We start from the raw sequence: 23,528 nt of genomic DNA on the forward strand, positions 1-23,528 counted from the left end.
ACCAACGAGGAAATATTTCGGCTCTCAGTTCTTTTTTAAGAACCCCTCCTGTTCTCCACTCATTACCAGAAGTAACTGCACCTGTTTGAACCTGTTACCTGTATAAAAGACACCTGTTCACATGCTCAAACAAACTCCAACCTCTCCACAATGGCCAAGACCAAAGAGCTGTGTAAGGACATCAGGGATTAAATAATAGACCTGCACAAGGCTGGGATGGGCTACAGGAAAATAAGCAAGCAGTTTGGTGAGAAGGTAACAACTGTTGGAGTGATTATTAGAAAATGGAAGAAGTTCAAGTTGATGGTCAATCTGCCTCGTTCTGGGGCTCCATGCAAGATCCCACCTCGTGGGGCATCACTGATCATGAGGAAGGTGAGGGATCAGCCCAGAACTACACGGCAGGACCTGGTCAATGACCTGAAGAGAGCTGGAACCACAGTCTCGAAGAAAACCATTGGAAACACATTACGCCGTCATGGATTAAAATCCTACAGCGCACGCAAGGTCCCGCTGCTGAAGCCAGTGCATGTCCAGACACGTCTGAAATTTGCCAATGACCATCTGGATGATCCAGAGGAGCAATGAGAGAAGGTCATGTGGTCGGATGAGACCAAAATTGAACTTTTTGGTCTAAACTCGGCTCGTCGTGTTTGGAGGAAAAAGAAGGATGAGTACAACCCCAAGAACACCATCCCAACTGTGAAACATGGAGGAGGAAACATCATTTTTTGGGGCTGCTTCTCTGCCAAGGGATGGATGGGGCTATGTATCGCCAGATCTTGGCTGACAACCTCCTTCCTTCAACGAGAGCCCTGAAGATGGGTCGTGGCTGGGTCTTCCAGCATGACAACGACCCAAAGCACACAGCCAAGGCAACTAAAGAGTGGCTCCGTAAGAAGCATCTTAAGGTCCTGGAGTGGCCTAGCCAGTCACCAGATCTGAACCCGATAGAAAATCTATGGAGGGAGCTGAAAGTCCGTGTTGCCCGGCAGCAGCCCCGAAACCTGAAGGCTCTGGAGAAGATCTGCATGGAGGAGTAGGCCAAAATCCCTGCTGCAGTGTGTGCAAACCTAGTCAAGGACTACAGGAAACGTTTGGTATCTGTAATAGCAAACAAAGGTTTCTGTACCAAATATTAAGTTCGATTTTTGTGATGTATCAAATACTTATTTCATGCAATTAAATGCAAATTTATTATTTAAAAATCATACAACGTGATTTTGTTTTTTGTATTAGATTCCGTCCCTCACAGTTGAAGAGAACTTATGATACAAATTACAGGCCTCTACATGCTTTGCAAGTGGGAAAACCAGCAAAATCGGCAATGTATCAAATACTTGTTCTCCCCACTGTATATAAAAGTTGAAAAGCAATAAAACTGCAACAAAAGTGGATGACATGAACAAAAAAATATATTTTTATAATGGGTCAAAATTATTTTTCGAGCACCATAGATGGACATTTGCCATAAAAAAATAATTAAAAAATTAGAAAAAAAAAAAATGTAAAAAATGATTTTTTTTCTTTGATCGAAAAATATTTTTGGGGATTGAATGATTTAGACACATATGTCCTAATCATAATATGGCCCAAACACAAAAACGATTGCTGCAATGAAAGAAAACTTTTTCAATGAAAAATTAAGTGTTCAAATGCAATTTCTTCAATCTCAAATATTTTTTCAAAAAGTTTTCTTTTTTTGATTGATTTTCTTGGTGAAAATCTTTTTTTTTTAAGCAAATTATTTTTTGATTGACTAATAAAGACAAAAATGTCCTAGCCAAAATGTGCCCAAAAACGAATCAACATTACTTCAATCAAAAAAGATGATTCAATTTTGAAAAAATAAATAAATAAAAATGAATAAATAAATAAACCAATCAAAGAAAAATAGCTTTCATATGCATTTTTTTGTTTCAAATTCATTTCAACATTCACTTTTTTTTTTTTTATTAAAGCGACTTTTTTTTGGTTGAAAAAATATATATTTAAGCAACTTTTTGTTGTTGTTGTTGAAGCAACTTTTTTTTTTTAAATTAAATAATAAAGACACAAATCTACCTCCATATGGCTCCGCCCAGGGGATACAATTTTTGACTGGGGTAACTACATTGGCACGACACAGGTGGATGTACCATATTCAATGGATGACGATCTTGGCGAAAAGTATTGCCTAAACAGCCTGATTTAGAATTCCTCTCAAGAACGATGGAAAAAATCGCTCATCGTCAACTTAGTATTATAAATATTCTTGTAAGTTAATTTTATTGCTGACACCACGTTTCAAGGTCATCAAAATGTTGTGCCCCCCCCCCCGCCCCAAAAGTCAAACTCCGCCTATTAAGACAACATGTTTGAATTAAATGTGCAATGTAAAACAACACAAAGTGACTTTAAAATGATAGCAGATCATATTTTGGACAGAAAACCATCCAAAAAAGTGACCAGAAAAGGATAAATAATAGAATTAGATTCTAAATTAGTCTTCTTTTCCCAGCTGAATTGGCCACGCCCACAAAAAAAAAAAATTAGGATGTCACACGCAGAACGAGATTTGCTAGCATGCTATCCATAAAGCTTTCTATTGTCTTGTTGCTGTGTGACTGCTATAGCGTAGCCCTAGAAAGCTAGAAATGATTGTCTGCTGAAAAAAGTGGGTGTTTCATGATGTATTGTTTTGCGTGGAATAACTATGAAATGATAAAAAAATATATATAAAAAGATTTGAGCATCAAATTAGTTTCCTATATGTAAAATTACATTAGTGCAGTCGTTTTCATTTTTTTCATAGCACCTTGAAAGGGATACACGGATAGAAAGACTTGTAGTTCTTAAAAGATAAACGTTACTATGAGTTGAAATAATTTGATAACAAAACCCCGTTTGATGTTTTCGTTTTTATACAATTTGTATAATTAGTTCAACTAGTAGGTCGCCATTGTTGTTGACGTCGCAGGGCGGTGACATCACTTGGTTACGCTGCCGGAATTCCAAAGTAGGACTCTAGCGACATAAAAATGTTATCTTTTCAATCCTTCCAATGCCAGGCGTTGGAAGACCGAGCAGAACTATCGGGATCACCAGTGTAGCGGATGATGTTGTTGAGTCTGTGTTGCTCGTTGAGTAGAGTTCGAGTTGCCGTGTTCGGACGTTCGTGTCTCTCGTAACTCTCTAGTGTCTCGTGACTCATGTGCACGGCTAAATTAGTTCCCCCCCAGAAACACAACATGCCCCACACAAGTTCCATAGGTCAATTCTGTTATGAGGTAGTGGTCACTACAAAAGACAGATTCAAAAAAATTATCTTGATGTGACAGGCGATGATGGGGGAAAAGTTTACCCCTTCTAGCGAGACAGCCGCAGCCACAACAGCGTCATCTCTCAGTTCAATAGTTTAGTTATGTGTAAATAAATTGTTACTTTGCTATCAAAAGCTCTATGTCTTGTTGTTTATGTTATTTTGTAGAAGGAAAACATTATTCAGATGTTTGGGCTGTCACAAAAGCAAAAAATAGCTGTGTTAAAGTCAATGTCTGAAATGTATGCTTTTACAAAAAGATCAATTTCTCTGTTTTTTCATCAGAAATGGGAAAATTGCTCAAACTAAGCAAATTTCTAATGCTGATTTCTAAAGAATGAAAAAAGATATGAACTAACTTTTTTTCCTGCTGAAAGAAGAGAGTCTAATCTTTCTTTTGGTGGGTTCCATGTTCATATAGCAATAGAACAGAATTTTCTGTGGGCCTTGCAAAATCAGTCAAAATCCAGTAAAACTGCCGGGAGCGAAGGTGGTTGCTCCGGTGAAAGTGGCTGGGAGTGAATGAGTTAATAGAGCAACATGTACCAAAGCAGAGCTCAAACTTACCACCAGGTATGCAGTGAGGCCTCCAAGTATATGGCCGAACAGGACGTCGGACGGGTGGTGCTTATTGTCAGTGATGCGGGTCAGACCTGTGTAGACGGCCAGCAGAAACAGGAAAAATTGCAGCACGGGTCTCAGCAGACGAGCTTCACGCCATGTCAACCGCGCTTGAAGATAAAACTGCACCAAAGATCAACAGTGTGCTGTCATTCATACAGTACAGTATCTAAAGCTTTTCCCTAGACAAGTCTACTTTCTTCTGGCAACCAGTTGAAGTCTTTTTTTTTTTTTTTCCCCAAGCGTGCCTGGCTTGCAGACTTTCCAGGAATGTCGATTCTTCCATAATGACTTCTGACAACCCTGCCGTGCATAACCGAATCAAGTGCACACAACGACTCAAGAGACGTGACCATTGAAGTCTGAGGCTGATAGTAATTTCAAGATCATGGAGTTCTCCTGACATTGAAAATCATTTGAAACAATAACACGCTTCAAATGGGAAATTTACTCCCTTAGAGGATATGGAAGTTAATTATCACCAGTGAGATGTGAGTGCTGCTGAATAACAAGCATGTGTTTTTTTTTTCCATTGGACTAAATCTAATACAATGAATTTAATCATTACACTGAACTTCTGGCTGCACGCAGGTTTGGAGATGTTTCAATAAAAAAAGGGAGAGAATTGGTGTTTGAACTTTCTTGACAACTGACTCAGAACAAATGAAAATGTGTACCGTAATTTTCGGACTATAAGGCGCACCTGACTATAAGCCACCACCCACCAAAGTTGACACGAAAACGACATTTGTTCATAGATAAAACGTATTGGACAATAAGCCGCAGCTGTCCTCACTGTATTATGTTATATTTACACCAAAAGATATATACCGGTAACAGTTTATTTGACAGCGGCATCATAAGACTCTCATAAGACCAAATGAACCACCACGAAGCTTTGAACCAATAGGCTGCAAAGCTTCGTTGCTTCAAGAAGCTTCATTTGGCCATCACTGCTCCCTTGGGGGAGACAGTCAACCTCTGCTGCCACCTGCTGTCAACACTGTTGTTGTCCAACATGCCTCCTTCCATGCATTGCAGCGCTACAGATGTAAATAAGAATCAAAATTCATGTTCTGTGCTAAATTATTTCTCCAGTTACTGTTCCAGTTATTTCATTAATTGCTAGTTATGGTATTTGGTAACATTTTATTTGACAGTGGTGCCATAAGGGAATCATAATTATGACCTATTATGGCCATAATTATGACCTGAGCATGAATGAATGCTTATAACAGATGTCATTTAGTGTCATCTAGCAAATTACCTCACTTTTGAATGGAGTTAGTGACATAATTTGCCAGATGACACTTAATGACATCTGTTATAAGCATTCAGTAACGCCCATGATAGTGTCATGTCATAATTGTGACTGTATTATGACGCCACTGTCAAATAAAGTGTTACCTATTAACCCAAATCAACAAATAAGCCGCACCGGACTATAAGTAGCAGGATTCAAAATAAGGCAAAAAAGTAGCGGCTTACAGTCTGCAAATTACTGTAATTCAAAATCTGAACCTAATTGGTAAACATTTACATTAATTCAATAAGCATTAGCGTCAACTTAAGCGTGGCCAACATTCTCCAAAACGCTCAGATTTTTTTTTTTTTTTTACATACAGTTTGTGGCTTCTACGTGGGTTTAATTAAAAAAAAAATATATATATATATATATATATATATGAATGGCAGAAAACACAGACAAGGCTGAAAAAGTAGTTTCTGCTCTTGCACCCCTCTTTAAAATAAACTACTGTATTTTAAGCCAAAAGAACTGTTGTGTTTGACAGAACGATCTGTCTATATGAGGCCATAGCAGATTCATGGCACATTAAGCCCGCAAACTATTTTTAATTTTTCCATTTTACCCTGGAAACCCCCGTTTACAGACGTCGCGCAACCACTTTTGTTTCAACCTAGCCAAAAAAAGAAGGTAAGTAATCGTATTTATTTGAAATGTCTGTCATTTTTAGCTTAGAATCATTAATCGACGTCTAATGTTAAAAAAAAAAAAAAAAAACTTCAAAAAATTATTCACTCGAAATTACATTACAATGAAAAAATAAGCGTCTGTAAAAAAGTGACGGATATCTACCTCATAACTATTCATCCATTCAAAGAAAAAAACAAACATTTAAACGGGTAAATATATGAAAATGAAAATCTCGACCACTCCTTGATGTCTACGATTTCTGCATCGCGACCCTTGTTATATGACCATGACCGGCCAAAAATCCGGCTGTGGTCATTCACAGCTATGGCTTGAAACTCGGTGACAAATGCTACATGGAGTTTTTAGATCGAAAAGAGGAAAGTACCCGATAATATCTCGTTACAATATGTGCTTGTATGTCTGTGTCATTCAGAATTACTGGAAACCTTTATTTTAGGACATTTAGACTAAAACTCGATGATATTGTATGAGATTTTGTCGGCTAAAACTAGACGAACATATTTTGTAATGACTAAAATAAGAGTAATAAGTACAGTTGTGGTCAAAAGTTTACATACACTTGTGAAGAACATAATGTCATGGCTCTCGAGTTTCCAGTTATTTCTACAACTCTCTTTCTCCGATAGAGTGATTGGAACAGACACTTCTTTGTCACAAAAAACATTCATGAAGTTTGGTTCTTTTATGACTTTATTATGGGTTAACAGAAAAAGTGATCAAATCTGCTGGGTCAAAAACTATACATACATGGATCTGAAAAAGCGAATCATTGACTTGAACAAGTCAGGAAAGTCACTTGGAGCCATTTCAAAGCAGCTGCAGGTCCCAAGAGCAACAGTGCAAACAATTGTTTGTAAGTATAAAGTGCATGGCACTGTTTTGTCACTGCCACGATCAGGAAGAAAACGCAAGCTATCACCTGCTGCTGAGAGAAAATTGGTCAGGAGGGAGAAGATTCAACCGAGAATCACTAAAAAGCAGATCTGCCAAGAATTAGAAGCTGCTGGGACACAGGTGTCAGTGTCCACAGTCAAGCGTGTTTTGCATCTCCATGGACTGAGAGGCTGCCGTGCAAGAAGGAAGCCCTTGCTCCAAAAGCGGCACCTTAAGGCTGGACTGAAGTTTGCTGTTGATCACATGGACAAAGATAAGACCTTCTGGAGGAAAGTTCTGTGGTCAGACGAAACAAAAATCGAGCTGTTTGGCCATAATGCCCAGCAATATGTTTGGAGGAGAAAAGGTGAGGCCTTTAACCCCAAGTACACCATGCCTACCGTCAAGCACGGTGGTGGTAGTATTATGCTGTGGGGCTGTTTTGCTGCCAATGGAACTGGTGCTTTACAGAGCGTAAATGGGATAATGAAGAAGGAGGATTACCTTCAAAGTCTTCAAGATAACCTAACGTGGTGCTTTACAGAGCGTAAATGGGATAATGAAGAAGGAGGATTACCTTCAAAGTCTTCAAGATAACCTAACGTCATCAGCCCGAAGATTGGGTCTTGGGCGCAGTTTTGTGTACCAACAGAACAATGACCCCAAACACACATCAAAAGTGGTAATGGAATGGCTAAATCGGGCTAGAATTAAGGTTTTCGAATGGCCTTCCCAAAGCCCTGACTTAAACCCCATTGAGAACTTGTGGACAATGCTGAAGGAACACGTTCATGTCAGAAAGCCATCAAATTTAACTGAACTGCACCAATCCTGTCAAGAGGAGTGGTCAAAGATTCAACCAGAAGCTTGCCAGAAGCTTGTGGATGGCTACCAAAAGCGCCTAATTGAAGTGAAAATGGCAAAGGGACATGTTACCAAATATTAGCGCTTCTGTATGTATATTTTTGACCCAGCAGATTTGATCACTTTTTTCTGTTCACCCATAATAAAGTCATAAAAGAACCAAACTTCATGAATGTTTTTTGTGACAAAGAAGTATCTGTTCCAATCACTCTATCAGAGAAAAATCAGAGTTGTAGAAATAACTGGAAACTCAAGAGAGCCATGACATTATGTTCTTCACAAGTGGATGTAAACTTTTGACCACAACTGTATTTTCATCCAAAAGACTAAGACGAAAAAAGCGCTGCCTAAAACAACACTGATTCCAAGTTATTTGGCCCTATCTAATAAATTGTAATTTCCTCTGAACCACTGTAAATGTGGGTAATTGTATTTGGGGGGAAATAGTTGCTTATTACTGACCGCACCCATGCTAGATATGAACCCACCAGTCAAATTTGTGACCCCGCCCAAAAAAAGAATATATATATATATTTTTTAAATCTATTGTTGATTACTTAAAGCAATACTAGGTAACTTTTCAGTTTTGGTCGATTTTAGCGCTGCAGGTGGTCAGTGTCGTAAAATTATGATCTCTCGTCGCCTGCAGATGGATTAAACGACATTTCTGTTTCCAGCGGCAGTGTGATGAAAGAATAGTAATGAGGTAATGAATCCAGCTGTGGCTAAACAATAAGATATGACGATGTTGATAATAAGAAATGTTGGATTTTCTACCGTATTCCAGCACCAGCCCTCCAACATCCCACCTCACCCGGACTCGTCAGCGCTGACGCCAGCGATTGAAGGCTGAGCGAATGTTTATTCTTAAGTGTCCTTTTATCCTGGTAGCCTCCCTTTTTCTTTTTTTGTCACCTCGGACAAAACTTTTTGTCTCTTTTGTAGCTCTGCCATCTTTGCATAATTTGCGCAAAAGCGTTCACATTGACTTCCGTCTTTATAACGAATAGGTAAAGGGGGAAGTGACGTACGTATGCCATAAAGCAGTCAGCACATTTGTAGTTTTGTGTGGGTTCCTGTCACCCTCCTCAAAGTTAATTAGTGCCGGTGAATGCGATTCAGACCCCCTCAAGATATAAAAGATGTTATTCAAAGTTTTCAGTTGACATATTACAAATGTTATGAAAATAGTTTATAAAGGTTGAAAAGTTACATAGTGTTGTTTTAAAAGGGCTACTGGTTTGATATTTAAATGCCTTGGGAAATTTGGGGATTAAACTGTTTAAAACAAGAAATCACTTCAATAGAATCCTGACAAAAGGTCAGCTAAAGGTTCCTAAAAAGCTGCAACATAGTGCCACAATCCAAAGAAATTGACCACGATCTGCCTTGAAAGATTTATAATTCTTGCAGCAAGCCACACTCACAGCGTTTATTCCCAAATTAACATTATTGCCATTTGAAAAAAAAAAACATTTTATGTTTAGATTATCTTTTAATTTACATTAGCTTGATTACATGTGAAAAAAGCAAAAAAGCTAAAAAGGCTAGAATCCGGTTTTCACTTTACTCTAAGCATTACTAAAACAAAGTCCTCAATCGACACATAAAAATGCAGCACATCGCGTACAAACACATCCAGATAATAGAGAGGAGCAGTGAGGCAGCAAGCCGAGGTTATACCCCTCCCACAGCAAAACAAAGCGACCTCTGTGTTTCTCATTTCTCTTTTCAGTAACCCCCCCACATCCCCTATTTTCTCATTTGTTCACTCTATGCAGCTCACTGGACTGGTGATGGTTCTGTGTCTCATTCCTTTTCACAATAAAGCAGAGGTAATTGGAAAATGGAGGCATAAAAGGCAATATAGATAAAAGGTAATGGTTATATACTTACAACTAAATACAGCATTGTGTACATCGCAAAGGAGGCGTGACCAGAGAAGAATGATTTCCTAAAATGAGAGGAGAGAGAATTGCCACAGTTATTCAATTTGAAAATATAATTTTTGAAATGATTTCAAGCATAAGCGGATTTTAAGGGGGGGGTCAGGGCCCCTTGGGGTCCGAAAAGTGTCATTGCATGTAAATGTAACGGGCTAACGGGTTATTAATTTTTTTTAATTAATCACGTTAAAATATTTGAGGCAATTAACGCACTCCCCGCGCTCAGACAGATTTAAATGACAGTACAGTGAACTGCTTGTTAATTGTGTTTTACGGAGTTTTGCTGCCCTCTGCTGGCGCTTGGGTGCGACTGATTTTATAGGCTTCAGCACCCATGAGCATTGTTTAAGTAAGTAAGTTAAAATATTTGACGCAATTAACGCACATGTCCCGCTCAGACAGTATTCTGCCTTTTGGTAAGTTTTACAGCAAGGCTTTTTGTTCTTGCCAGTTCAATATGGCTGCACGATGTCTCGGGCTGACGCCTACTTTGTAATGTTGTTCTTATATGATCCTTGGACAAGATTTGTCCGTAAGTATGATTGTTGTAAAGAATGTACATATTATGTTAGTAAGCGAAATGTTATATTTTTTGTATGAGACGCTTTTTCTTTATGTTTAGTGAACCTGTATAGCATGCTAAGCTAACGTTGCTAATGCAATGCTTGTGTACTTTTTTTTTGTAGTTTTAAGACGGTCTAAAGAGGACAATGGTTTTAGGCTATTTTATTAATAAATCAGATGAAAAAGGAAGAAGTCTGATTATTAAGGCGTCGTTCACTAGCTGTCTAGCTTTGGAAAAAGTAGACACTTCAGAGGGAGGACAGCATAGAGAGATTTAAATGACAGTAGAGTGAAATGCCCACTACAGTCCTTAAGTACCGTATGTTGAATGTATATATCCATCTTGTGTCTTATCTTTCCATTCCAACAATTTATTTTACAGAATATATATATAATTTACAGAAAAATATGGCATATTTTATAGATGGTTTGAATTGCGATTAATTGCGATTAATTACGATTAATTAATTTTTAAGCTGTAATTAACTCGATTAAAAATTTTAATCGTTTGACAGCCCTAGTAAGTAATTATTGACATCAACAATGGCGGGCTACTAGTTTATTTTTTGATTGAAAATTTTACAGATTTTATTAAAATGAAAACATTAACAGGGGTTTTAATATAAAATTTCTATAACTTGTACTAACATTTTTCTTTTAAGAACTACAAGTCTTTCTATCCATGGATCGCTTTAACAGAATGGTAATAATGTTAATGCCATCTTGTAGATTTATTGTTATAATAAACAAATAGTCCTTATGTACTGTATTTTGAATGTATATATCCATCTTGTGTCTTATCTTTCCATTCCAACAATAATTTACAGAAAAATATGGCATATTTTGTAGATGATTTGAATTGCGATTAATTGCAATTAATTACGATTAATTAATTTTTAAGCTGTAATTAACTCGATTAAAAATTTTAATCGTTTGACAGCACTAATACATATATATATTAAAAAGTTGAAAAGCAATAAAACTGCAACAAAAATGAATGAAATGAACAAAAACATATATTTTTATAATGCGTCAAAATTATTTTTCGAGCACCTTAGATTGTCAGTTGCTTTGCATATCATTTCCCCCCCAAAAAAACAACAACAGAAAAATCATTAAAAATTAATAGAATTTTTTTTTGTTTTGTTTTAAATACTCTTTTTGATTGAAGCAACTTTTTGGGGGGATTGAATGATTTAGACACACATGTCCTAATCTAATATGGCCTAAACACAAAAAGGATTGCTTCAATCAAAGAAAATCTTCTCAATGAAAAATTAAGTGTTCAAATGCAAATTTTTCAATCTCAAATATTTTTTCGCATTCAAAACTTTTTCTATGACTAAAATTTTTCTTTTTTGATTGAAGAGATTTTCTTTTTGAAAATCTATATTTTTTAAGCAGCTTATTTTTTGACTGAATAATAAAAACAAAAATGTCCCAGCCAAAATGTGGCCCAAAAACAAATCAACATTACTTCAATCAAAAAAGTTGCTTCAATCAAAAACATTTTTTTTACTTCAATCAAAAAAAAAAAAGAAAGAAAAAAAGCTTTCACATGCATTTTTTTTTTTTTAGTTTTTTGAGTTTCAAATTTATTTTTGCATTCAAACACTTTTTTTCTTTATTGAAGCAACATTTTTTTTGGTTGAATAATAAAGACACAAATCTACCTCCATATGGCTCCACCCAGAGGATACAAATTTTTTTGACTGGGGTAACTACATTGGCATGACACCGGTGGGCGTACCATATTCAATGCATGACAATCTTGGCGACAAGTATTGCCTAAGCAACCTGATTTAGAATTGCCCTCAAGAATGATGGGAAAAAAACGCTCATTGTCAACTTATTATAAATATTCTTGTAAGTTAATTTTATTGCTGACACTGCGTTTCCGGGTCATCCACATGTTGTGCCCCTCCTGCCCTAAAAGTCAAACTCGGCCTATGATGTCAAATGTTTGAAAAAACGATGTGCTGATAAAGTGGAAGGATGGATGAAAAGTCAACAGCTTAAACATGCATTGGCAACTTTGGGACTTTCCCATAATCAAGGAATAACTACTAGCACACCTACACAAGGCCACAGCATTATGGCCACACACAAATAATCTTGATCTAGATGTCTGTGAAATTATAATATTGGTGCGCATGTTTCGAAAAGCATGAGGCCACTTATCCCCTGCAAAATGCATACCACATAGCTAGTACATTGGTTTTCCTAGGAAAGCCATCACAATTTTAGCACTTTTAATAATTTTAGACCATTCCTTGATTTTATCAATTATCACCAAAAGATAAAGCTGTTCTTTCAACCAGTAGGTCTTGGTTTGTTTCAATGAATTGGTACCATTTGGTTCTCATGGGGATTAGAACTACTGCTGGTACACTACGGTTCAAAAGTGTGGCGTGTCACTAGTGCTTGGAATGGATTAGGGAATTTACATGTAAAACGCGTCTCTATGTACAAAATTTTTAGTTTACAAGACTATTTCCAGAATCAATGTCGTAAATAGATGTACAACTTAGGGGTGTAACGGGTCATAAAAATCTCGGTTCGGTACCTACCTCGGTTTTGAGGTCACGGTTCGGTTCATTTTCGGTACAGTAAAAAAACAAAATGCAATATATACATGTGCTAGTTGTTTATTACACACCTTTTTGCTTTCAACAATAGGAACATTATCTTATACAAAGCTAGAATTCTGCTCAAAAAGTAGCGGGTATTTAAATATAATCCAACAACAATTTGCCTTTCAGACCTCGGTCAGCTTTCTTTCTGAAAGAAGAAAAAAGTCCTGTGCTAAAGAGAAAATCAATCCCAATGACAGATTTTAACATGTATTTTACAAATGAAATGCCTCAATGAATCTTTTTTTTTTTTCTTATGAACGGTTTTCAAAAGCTTTATTGGTGGATTTTCTCAAGTTAAAGCGCCACACAGAAATTAAAAACTTTTAATTGTGTAAGCAGGATCTGTGTATTATTCTTATTATTTAATTACAGGTGTTTTAGCTCATTTCAATTTATTTTATTTAAATGGGCTATTATTTATTTTATTATGTGTTTATATTTTACAAATGTGATATTCATTTATATTGTATATTTAATGTCGTATAACTTTAGTTCCTTTGTGAATATTAGTTCCTACTTGTTTTGTTGTGGTAGAAGGGTTTTGTATTGAACACGGGGCCGTGTTGGTTATTATTATAGCAGAGAAGACAGCAGTAAATCAACAAAGACAAGTCAACTGTGCCTCAATCTACCACTCAAGAGATCTGATGGACTCAGAAAGTGTGTTACGATTGCATATGAGTTTGAAAATCGGACCCCCCGTAGTTTTACATGAGTGACTTCCGGTCTGCCTGATTCTAGCTACCGGTAGTAGTATTGACGCAGGAGGGTTGCGTCTCGCGTCAAATAATAAACTCTGCCGTTCTTTTCGCATGCGTCGTGTTGAGCCGCTTCTGGGACGTGTCTAACACGCGGCCACACTGCGACTGGTGTGCATTGGCTGATTGACTGTCGCGCTGTTGACGTTTCTGGGTTATACTGTCCTACCATGTTGGTCCTCATTATAGAAGAGAAGACAGAGTAAATATAATCTACACAAAGAAACTGTAACCCGATCGACTCACAGCCTTGAAAAGTAAGGATTACATTACGTCAGAAACTCGTTCGGTACGCCTCTGTTCCGAACCGAGCACCACGTACCGAAACGGTTCAATACAATTAATGTACCGTTACACCCTTAGTACAACTGTATATCAAAATGATACTGATTATCAGGTCATTTATTGAATAATATTGTCAAACTGAATGTCAAAGGAATAAATTATGTGTAGCATGTAGTATGATAAAATACACACCAGTGTTTTCGTCAATGATGATGATAACGAAAATATTTCGTCAACGAACAATTTTTTCATGACGATGACGTCATGATAACGCACTGAAAACGTGTCTTGAGAGACTAAAACATAACGAGAAGGATGCCAGTTGTTGTCTAACAACACGAAAACGAGATGAAAATTCGTCATAGTTTCTGTAATAAATTCACAATGTGTGATATTTTCTAATTGTATGTGTAGTTATAACGGATTTAGCTGCGTTTGGTCGTGTCACTCATGTGACCTGCAGTGCCCCGCACCCCGCCCAACACACAGGCTTAACCGTGTGCCTATTCCAGGTTCATTTTGTGAAAAGTGTCAGGTGCTGCTGTTTTGTTTTCTTATCTTGGCTATGCAATGTTGTTTTAGCCTTTACAGGTCTGTGCTGAGTGATCATCACACACTAAACTAAGTTATGGCGTTAGCATAGCGTTCGCATTAGCATTGGGTCGCGCTAGCTTTAGCATTTAGCTTGGTGTCTTCTTAAACTCTAGGAAAACATTTTACATACAGTTCGTCGCATCCAGGTGAGTTTATTTAAATGCAAATAATGTGCTGTTGTCCTGCAGAGAGTGCATTATCATTAGAAAAATGGTGATGTCCTTGTAGACTCTACAGTTATGTACTAGTCTGTCATGTTCATTAGAAATTGTTGGAAACCTTTTATTTATTCATTTATTTATTCATGGACTAAAACTTTTGAGGTTTAAGGACGAAAACATTTTGATAATTGTCGACGAAAAATAGAGGAAATTTGTCTGAGTTTTCAATGATTCAAACTAGACGAAGACGAACACATTTTAAAATTAGTATTTATGTTCAAAAGATTAAGACGAAAATTAAAATGGCTGCCAAAAAACACACTCATACACACATAACACACACCTGGCCTCCTCCATTTTGCTGGGGTCAGCGTTGGGACATTTGACAGTAGCCAAGTAAGTTCCTGACTTGCAGCTGAGTGACTCATAGGTGACACCGCACAACGACAAGAAGTGTGGCCGCAGACGGCCGACGCTCAGCTTGGCCACGCTGGTCAGGGATTGGCTAATGGAGCAGCCAAATAAGAAGGAGCCCCATTCCTTGTAGAGACACGACACATACTTGGTCTTGACGAAGCCCTTGGACCTGACACCGAGGTAGCGCACACGGTACCATTCCCCTAAAGTGATCTGCAGGTAAACATGTGGTCACAACCACTTGATGAGAGTCTTCAAGCATGGAGTTGTGTGAAATACTCACTGAGATGCCTGTGATCAGGATACCGCCAACAATGAGCAGTGTGTCTGATACAGTCTCCGATGGCTTGTATGGGTAGGTGATACTGGTGTCTCCACATTCAATACCTCTGCTGTATGGTCGGACCATCTTTAGCTCACTTACAAAGAACGGGATGGAAACTGAAGGGGGAGAGATGCTTGTGATTATGATTAATGCTGAGCGAATCAATCACTGACAATTTCACAATTTCCTCCTGCAAAAACAAGAGAATAATAACGTTCTTTGCAGTTGAGCAACATTATCATTCCTCATGGTTGATCTCATCCCGATGGTACTTTAAAGCATGTTAACATGCTATAACATGTTTAACAGCTATAAATTAATGCAGGGTATTTTTTCTGAACCTATTCAACATCTTTACTCTGTACAGTAGTGGTTTAAAAAAAATGTTAAACATTGTCATTACAAGAGCTTGTTAAGTGTGGACTGAAATGCCCTCTGTAGATCGATGGACATCAGACTGTGAAGAATGCAAAATAGACTGTATCCAGGCTAGACATGTGCCGATTACCGGTTTCAATGTATATCGTGGTATAAAATGATCAAGGTTTCAAAACCACAAAAATTTTCCGTCATACCGTACCTAAGGTATGATGCTATTTTTTATGCCCCAAAAATGCATGGCTAAATCCGTCGCATGTAGCTGCAAGGCTCAACCCTCCCCCACCGGTTGTTGCTCAGTGTCAGTGAGTCAGCTGTGCTATATGATGGCTGGAGGAGGTGAAACTCCTGACCTTTTTACCCCATCGAAGAAAACGAAATCGGCTACAGAAAAGTTACAGATGGGCACGGCCGGAGGAGGGCCAACCGACTTGTAAAACATGTTTGCAGAGGGTGGCTGCCGAGGAGGCAATGCCTCCAATATAATTTCACATTTATACAAAATTAAAGGTTAGTAAACACTGTCGTGAATGTTTCCGACCAGCTACGAGTTAACTCCAGTGTGTTTAGTGTGTCTAACGGTGGTAAAACATTGTTTTTTTTCTCTCTGGCAACTGTCTGTGTTGAGAAAGAGTGTGTGTGTAAAATGTAAATATGATACGAGTCATACACACGTGCTTTTTGTGGAAAATAATTATTTTGTTCTGATGGTAATAATGTTGAGCTGTTGCTTTTGGTTTAGGCTCAACTAAACGGCTGTGTTTATTTGATTTTTATATATACGGCGGAAAACACTAAGGTGACTTGAAGTACCGCTCTGAGACCCCCAATTTGGCCAACTTTCAAAATTGTCCGATATGCATGTGTGATACATCATTGTAAAGATTAAAATCTCAATTTTCTTGGGGAAGAAAAAAATTGAACAAGAGGGCATTTAAAAAAATAAAAATAATTTTAAACAGGGAAACCCTATTTGTAGGTGAGAGCACGCAAGAGCAGAATTACAGATTAGAGATGTCCCGATCCGATATTCTGATCGGATCAGACGCCGATATGGGCAAAAAAATGCGCATCGGTATCGGATCGGCCGACACGGAAAAATTCCGATCCAGACTTCCGATCCAGTTTTTTTGAAGTCCGGGTTTTCCAGCGCACCGATATACATAATCCATTCCAGTTTTTGCTTCGGTTTCCCTAAAATCCGGTCCGCATTTTACGGCACACTTCCAACACACTACATTACCGTCTCCCAATTTACTGAGAGACTTTACCGGTAAAAATGTCAGCTGTGTGGGATCATTTCACCTTAAAGGACGACAAAGACGAAGAGGCAGAGTGCAACATTTGCCACAATCAAGTCAAGTGTGGTGGTAAAGCTGTAAGAACTTTTAATACAACCAACCTAATCAAGCATTTAGCGACATACCACCACAAACAATATAAGGAGTATGTTAAGAAAACCGAAGACAAAACGAAAGGTCCTACGCAACTAACACTGACAGAAACTTTTGCTATGTGTGACAAACTGGCACTCGACAGTCCCAAAGCCCAGGGAATAACAAGAGTCATTGCAAGAAGAATAATCAAGAATTCATTCTGGATGATGAGCCGTTATCTCTTGTGAGTAAAGACGCACCATCCAACACTTAAGCTGCATTCCAGAGAAGTGGGAAGTCGGATTTATCCCACTCGGATGGTACCAGTTCCGACCTCAAAGCGTTCCAAGCAAATGTAAACAATAAAGATGGCTGATCGCGACAAGGTGTTTTTTATTTTGGCCATCCAAAGACATTTTGACCTCCAGCGAACCTGCCTGCCTATAAGCGATCAAATAGTAGAGGAAAAACGACTGCTGCGTTATAGCCCACACTGTAAACTGCCTTTTTTTAGTTACATCCTTTGCTGATCGTCAATATAAAAACATAGCACAACAAAGATAATTCACTGGATGAGGAAAAAATACATGGCGTCTCAAATAAACTTGATTTACTTCATTATTGTGTTATCATTCGTTTTCTTGAGCGCCATTTTGTCCAGTGACGTCAAATTGAAACAACTTGGAAGTCGGGGTAGTTATTTTTTCTACGACTTTGCGACTTGGACCTCCCAGTTCGAGTGGTGTTCCAATGATATTTTCCTAGTCGGAGGTCGGAAAAGTCCGACATCCCACTTTTCTGGAACGCAGCATTAGAACCACAGTACAACATGCCCAGACGTCATTACATCCTTCAGCGATTCTGCCGTGGAAGATTCGAGAACGATTCACAAACATCCAAATTCCGATTATTAAAATATGTAAAGTAAAGCGGAACTAATACACAGCGGGGTCTTCGGGACGCAATGAGAAACGGACCGCATTGCGTCTCGAGAGTAAACATCATGCTTGTCTAATAGATATCATATGTATGTAGAACTAGATGCACAATGACAGACTCGACAGCGTTGGCAATACTTGCATTGAAAACTACGTGCGTTAGTAAACAGCCGCCATCTTAAAGCAGGAGACTTCCCTTGTATGTGTTGTAGTGAACCTTCCAAGCAAACCTAATTAACTTTTTATCTAAAATACTCCTAACTCGGCAAAATCTTGACTTGAATCTATCTTCAAAATAGTTTTAAAACTTTCACATGTCAAAAGTAGACAGAAGGGAAATTATGGAATAACGGGAGCAATTTTAACAACTTTAACAGTTGATTCGCAAAATTAAATTAATTGAATGTAGTTTAAAGCTGCTGATACTGAATGGGGACTTGAGTATTTTATTTACTGTTTTAAAATGTTAACTTAATACTGAAATAGTCGTTTATTTAAACCTGAGAGGCTTTTTATACAATTTTTGTAACTAATACACGAAACATTAAAAGCATCCAATAGCTTGGGGGATTTGTGGGATTTTCCACTGACAGTTTACAATATTATTTGCACGTTTTACTGACTGACTATGCCATTTCTGTTTGATTTTTATAATCTTTTGTGTTTGTCACTGAATAAACAGATCAGTTTCTTGTTACCAACCATTGTGTCTTATTCAAACTCACCTAATTCAGCTGGCTAGTTGTTATCAAGAGTACTAAAACCCTTTTCAACATGAGTCTGACAACTAAGTAAGGAGGCTAAATAACTTTAATACTTGCTCAGATAGGCCGGTATCGGACAGTATCGGTATCGGATCGGAAGTGCAAAACAATATCGGTATCGGATCGGAAGTGCAAAAACCTGGATCGGGACATCCCTATTACAGATGCCATGATTTAATGAGATATCGCGTACTTACCTTGTTTCGATCCAACAACTTCATGTAGCATGGATCACTGAGTGTCATGACACAGCTGTGAATGGCAACAGCTGGATTTTTTGGGGGTTTTATACGTGAAACATTGTACTATAACAAGGATCGCGGTGTAGAAATCGCAGACATCAAGGAGTGGTCGAGATTTTCTTTTTCATATATTTTCCCTTTTAAACGTTTATTTTCAATTTTTCTTTGTTTGGATCGATTATTTATCATCAAACATATCGGAGAAAATGCGACAGTAACAAAAAAAAAATACAATTAAGCGATAGTTATGAGGTAGGTATCCGTGACTTTTTTACAGACGCCATTTTTTTTCATTGTGACATAATTCGTTTAAAAGTTTAAAATATGTGAGTGAATATTTTTTAAAGTCTTTTTTTTTTTTTAAACGAAACATGAAACATCAATTAATGACTCTAAGCTAAAAACGACAGACATTTTGAATAATATATATTAATTACCTTCCTTTTATGGCTGGGTTGAAACAAAAGCGATTGCGCGACGTCTGTAAACGGGGGTTGTCAGGGTAAAACAGACAAATTGAAAATAGTTCGGTGGCTTCATGCGCCATGAATCTGCTATGGCAGCATATAGACATATTGTTCTATCAAATACAACTGTTGTTTTGGCCTAAAATACAGCAGTTTCTTTTAAAGAGGAGTGCAAGAGCAGAAACTGCTTTTTCAGTCTTGTCTGTGTTTTCTGCCATATATATTTTTAGAGTTTAGTTGTTTTTTTTAAATTTATTTTAACTTAACGTTATGCTTATGTTCCAATTTGTTAATATGTTTTGAAATATAAAATCCTGTCCAATGGATTTTTTTTTTTAAAGCCAGATATCTAAAAGTAACACATTTTAAAGCTGTAATTGCAATACCATGATACACTGAAACCATGATATTTTGGTTTAAGGTTATAATACCGTCAGAATATTTTACCGGCACATGCCTAATCCAGGCACAATTTTGGGCAATCTGACCCCACATACAGGCCCCTGACGCTCCAGCCGGTCTCCAAGGGCGCAGGTGATGCAGAAATGAAACACTAAACACTATTTCTGGTTCAACAAGAACAGAAGCTTTGTGTCACCTAAAACAGTTTTATTTCTCTAAGGGGGTCAACCCCAGCCAATTTAGCTTAAATATCACAAAGTTTCTTTGTGACACTTTTGTTCTCAGTGTTTTGGCGAGAGAGGGTAGGATGGATCCCACCAGCCAAGAGGTGCTTGCGCAGCCTTATGGTGCTGCTGACTGCCCCCTGCAGTGTTAAGTGGGGGTAAACGTACTGTATGTTCACAGATAGTACATCTGAGTGAAGACATTTTTACCACAGAGATAACGTTACAAAATAATAATTGAGTAATAGCGCTATTTAGATACTACACAAAAACAACAACATTGTTCCCAGAATTGTTGCAAAATATGTAAATTTGACAACAGTGCCCTATCTGTATGGATCCAGTGCTGTTCAAAAGATGAAAACATTTAAATAGCGTTTTAAAAATTAAATCTAGAAGGCTTTGTCGTGTTGACATAAATATTATAACTGTGGCTTAAAAACCTTTTTTCCTTCTAAAACTTGAATGATTACATTGGCACTGATTTTTGATGAGAAAATAACGAGCTAAAAACATGTTTTGGGAGACTAAAGTATCACAAGATGAATGCCAGTTTTCGTCAGACGCCACAAGAACGAGACGAAAATACGCAGCAGTTTCCATCACATGTTCACAATGTGTGACATTTAATGTGTAGTTAGCCTGAATCCTAGCAGTGTCGGGTTGTGTCACTCATGTGACGTGCTGTACCCCCCACCCCAACTCACTAGTGTGTCTCACTATCAGTCTCTATGCAGGCTAGCACACAGGTAAGATTTGCTTTCTTAACTTGGCCAGAGAAAATATAGAATTTTGATTTAGCCTTCAAAGTCTGTGCTGAGTGATCATCATAAACTAAATGCAACTCGTAGCGTTAGCATAGCATTTGTGATCGCGTTAGCATTGGCGAGCGTCCTCATAAACTCTCGGACAACTTCTTTTTTAATACAGTTTGTGACGTCCAGGTGGCTATAATTACTCAATTATAATGTATTGTTTTCCTGCTGAGCATTTATTATCGCCAAGTTGGCATTGTCCTTGTAGACGCTACAATATGTGCTCGTCTGCCAATGTTAATTCGAAATAGTTGGAAATTTTCATTTTATTTTTTGTTACAAAATTTAAATTTTACAGACAAAAATATTTTTTGTAAACGTCGACTAAAACTAGACGAAATTAGTCTTGAGTTTTCGTTAACAAAAACTAGACCAAGACAAACACGTTTTGAGATTACTAAAATATGACTAAGACTAGTAATTATTATCGTGCAAAAGTCTAAGACTACAACCAAAAGTAAAAGGGCTGCCAAAAAACAACACTGGGACAGATTACCGTAATTTTCAGACTATAAGACGCTACTTTTTTCCCTCATTTTGAATCCTGGGGCTTATAGCACAGTGTGGCTTTATTTATTGATTTATTTGGGTTAACGGGTAACACTTTATTTGACAGCGGCGTCATAAGACTGCCATAAGACCGTCCTAATTATGACATGACATTATCATAGGCATTAATGCAGGCTCATGACAGATATTATTGTCATTCAGCAAATTATGTCACTAACTCCATTAATGTCCAGCTCAGATCTTTGGCATCCTTTCAAAATGGCCAGATGACTCAAAATGATATCTGTCATAAGCATTCATTAATGATCATGGCAGTGTCATGTCATAATTATAATGGTCTAATTACAGTCTTATGGCGCCACTGTCAAATAAAGTGTTACCAAATACCTTAACTAGCAACTCATGAAACAACTGGAACAGTAACTGAAGAAATAATTAGCGCAGAACATGAATATTTACATCTGTAGCACTGCAATGCATGCTAGGAGGCATGTTGGACGATAACATTGTTGACAGCAGGTGGCAGCAGAGGTTGACTGTCTCCCCCAAGAGAACAGTGATGGCCAAATGAAGCTTCTTGAAGCAATGGAGCTATGCAGCCAATTAGTTCAAAGCTTTATGGTGGTTCAGTTGATCTTGTCATAGTCTTATGATGCTGCTGTCAAATACAGTGCTACCGGTTGATATCTTTTGGTGTAAATATCCCATAATACAGGGAGAACAGCTGTGGTTTAGAGTCCAGTGCGACTTATTTATGAACAAATGCCATTTTCATGTCAAATTTGGTGGGCCGTGCACCAAAGATTATGCCAAGAGATCAGCGCAGAATACTCAGAGGTAAAAAAGAACCCTAGAGTGACTGCTAAAGACTTACAGAAATTACCCATCAACTATAAGTAAAACTATGGGCAAGAATGGTGTACGTGGGAGGTCTTCACGGAGGAAGCCACTGCTGTCTTAACAAAAAAAAACAAAAAAAAAACATAAAAAGGCACTTGGACACTCCACAAAGGTTTTGGCAAAATATTTTGTGGACTGATGAAACCAAAGTTGAATTGTTTGGGAGTAACACACCACATCATGTGTGGAGGAAAAATTGAACAGTTCATCAACATCAACACTCATCCCCACTGTGAAGCACGGTAGAGGGAGCATCATGATTTGGGGCTGTTTTACTGCCTCAGGGCCCGGACAACTTGCAATCATTAATGGAAGAATTAATTGACAAGTTTCTAAGAATGTTTTTCAGGAAAACCTGGGGCTGTCTGTCTGACAGTTGAAGCAAAAAAGAGGATGGATGCTGCAACAAGACGATGATCCAAAACACAGAAGTAAATCAACTTAAGAATGGTTTCAGAAAAACAAAATACACGTTCTGGAGTGGCCAAGTCAGATTCCAGACTTGAAACCCATTGAGATACTGTGGCATGACCTAAAAACGGCGATTCACGCCAGACATCCCAGGAATCTGACTGAACTACAGCAGTTTTGTAGAGAGGAATGGGGCAAGATTTGTCCTGATGGATGTGCCAGACTGATCTGCAGCTACAGGAAGTGTCTTGATGAAGTTATTGCTGCCAAAGGGGGTGGGGGGCACAAAATATTAAATGTGATGCTTCACTGATATATTTTCCCCCTTCTGTCATTGTTTGCATGCTATCCTCATTAAAATAGTGGTTTTAGTTAAAGCAGAGTTTTTTCATCTGTGTGATTTTGACAAAGATCAGATCACATTTGATGGTGATTTTATGTAGAAATGTAAGAAATTACAAAAGGTTCTGATACCTTTTCATAACACTGTAGTTTTTGTGACATTTAAATTAAGTTGTGTGCGGTGAGAGTTTTCTCGTTTACAACGGATGCTGATGCTGGCCTTGGCTCAGTAAAATGTTGGGAAAACGTACTAGTGATCTGTTTCTGGACAAACTCAGTCACTACAAGACTGAGAAGATTGAGAGGGTCATTACAGCCCAAGAGGGATTGAAGGAACTTGTAGAATGTTTCCCGAGAAACCATTTTCACATTTTAACTCATTCGCATTTGTGAATGATTGCTACCAGCCCACCCAGTTGATACAGTTCTGTCGTCCTCTAAGGCGGTGAACGAGTTA

The 23,528-nt window shown here is 37.9% G+C and overlaps 1 protein-coding gene across 5 annotated transcripts in view; it reads right to left on the reverse strand.

Moving 5' to 3' along the window:
• Positions 1 to 23,528, reverse strand: part of LOC130919955 (phospholipid phosphatase 3-like) — a 90,357-nt gene that overhangs the window by 1,388 nt on the left and 65,441 nt on the right. For 4 of the 5 annotated variants that reach the window (XM_057842630.1, XM_057842631.1, XM_057842635.1 and 1 more), the window contains 4 exons: positions 15,261 to 15,418; positions 14,904 to 15,190; positions 9,513 to 9,570; positions 3,869 to 4,045 (listed from right to left, as the gene is read on the reverse strand). In XM_057842630.1, coding sequence (XP_057698613.1) covers positions 3,869 to 4,045; positions 9,513 to 9,570; positions 14,904 to 15,190; positions 15,261 to 15,418 — 680 coding nt within the window. The remainder of the gene's footprint in view (positions 1 to 3,868; positions 4,046 to 9,512; positions 9,571 to 14,903; positions 15,191 to 15,260; positions 15,419 to 23,528) is intronic. The other variant, XM_057842633.1, reaches the window with a different exon arrangement.

The sequence above is a fragment of the Corythoichthys intestinalis genome, chromosome 8 (assembly GCF_030265065.1).
Source record: "Corythoichthys intestinalis isolate RoL2023-P3 chromosome 8, ASM3026506v1, whole genome shotgun sequence".
Lineage (NCBI taxonomy): Eukaryota > Metazoa > Chordata > Actinopteri > Syngnathiformes > Syngnathidae > Corythoichthys > Corythoichthys intestinalis.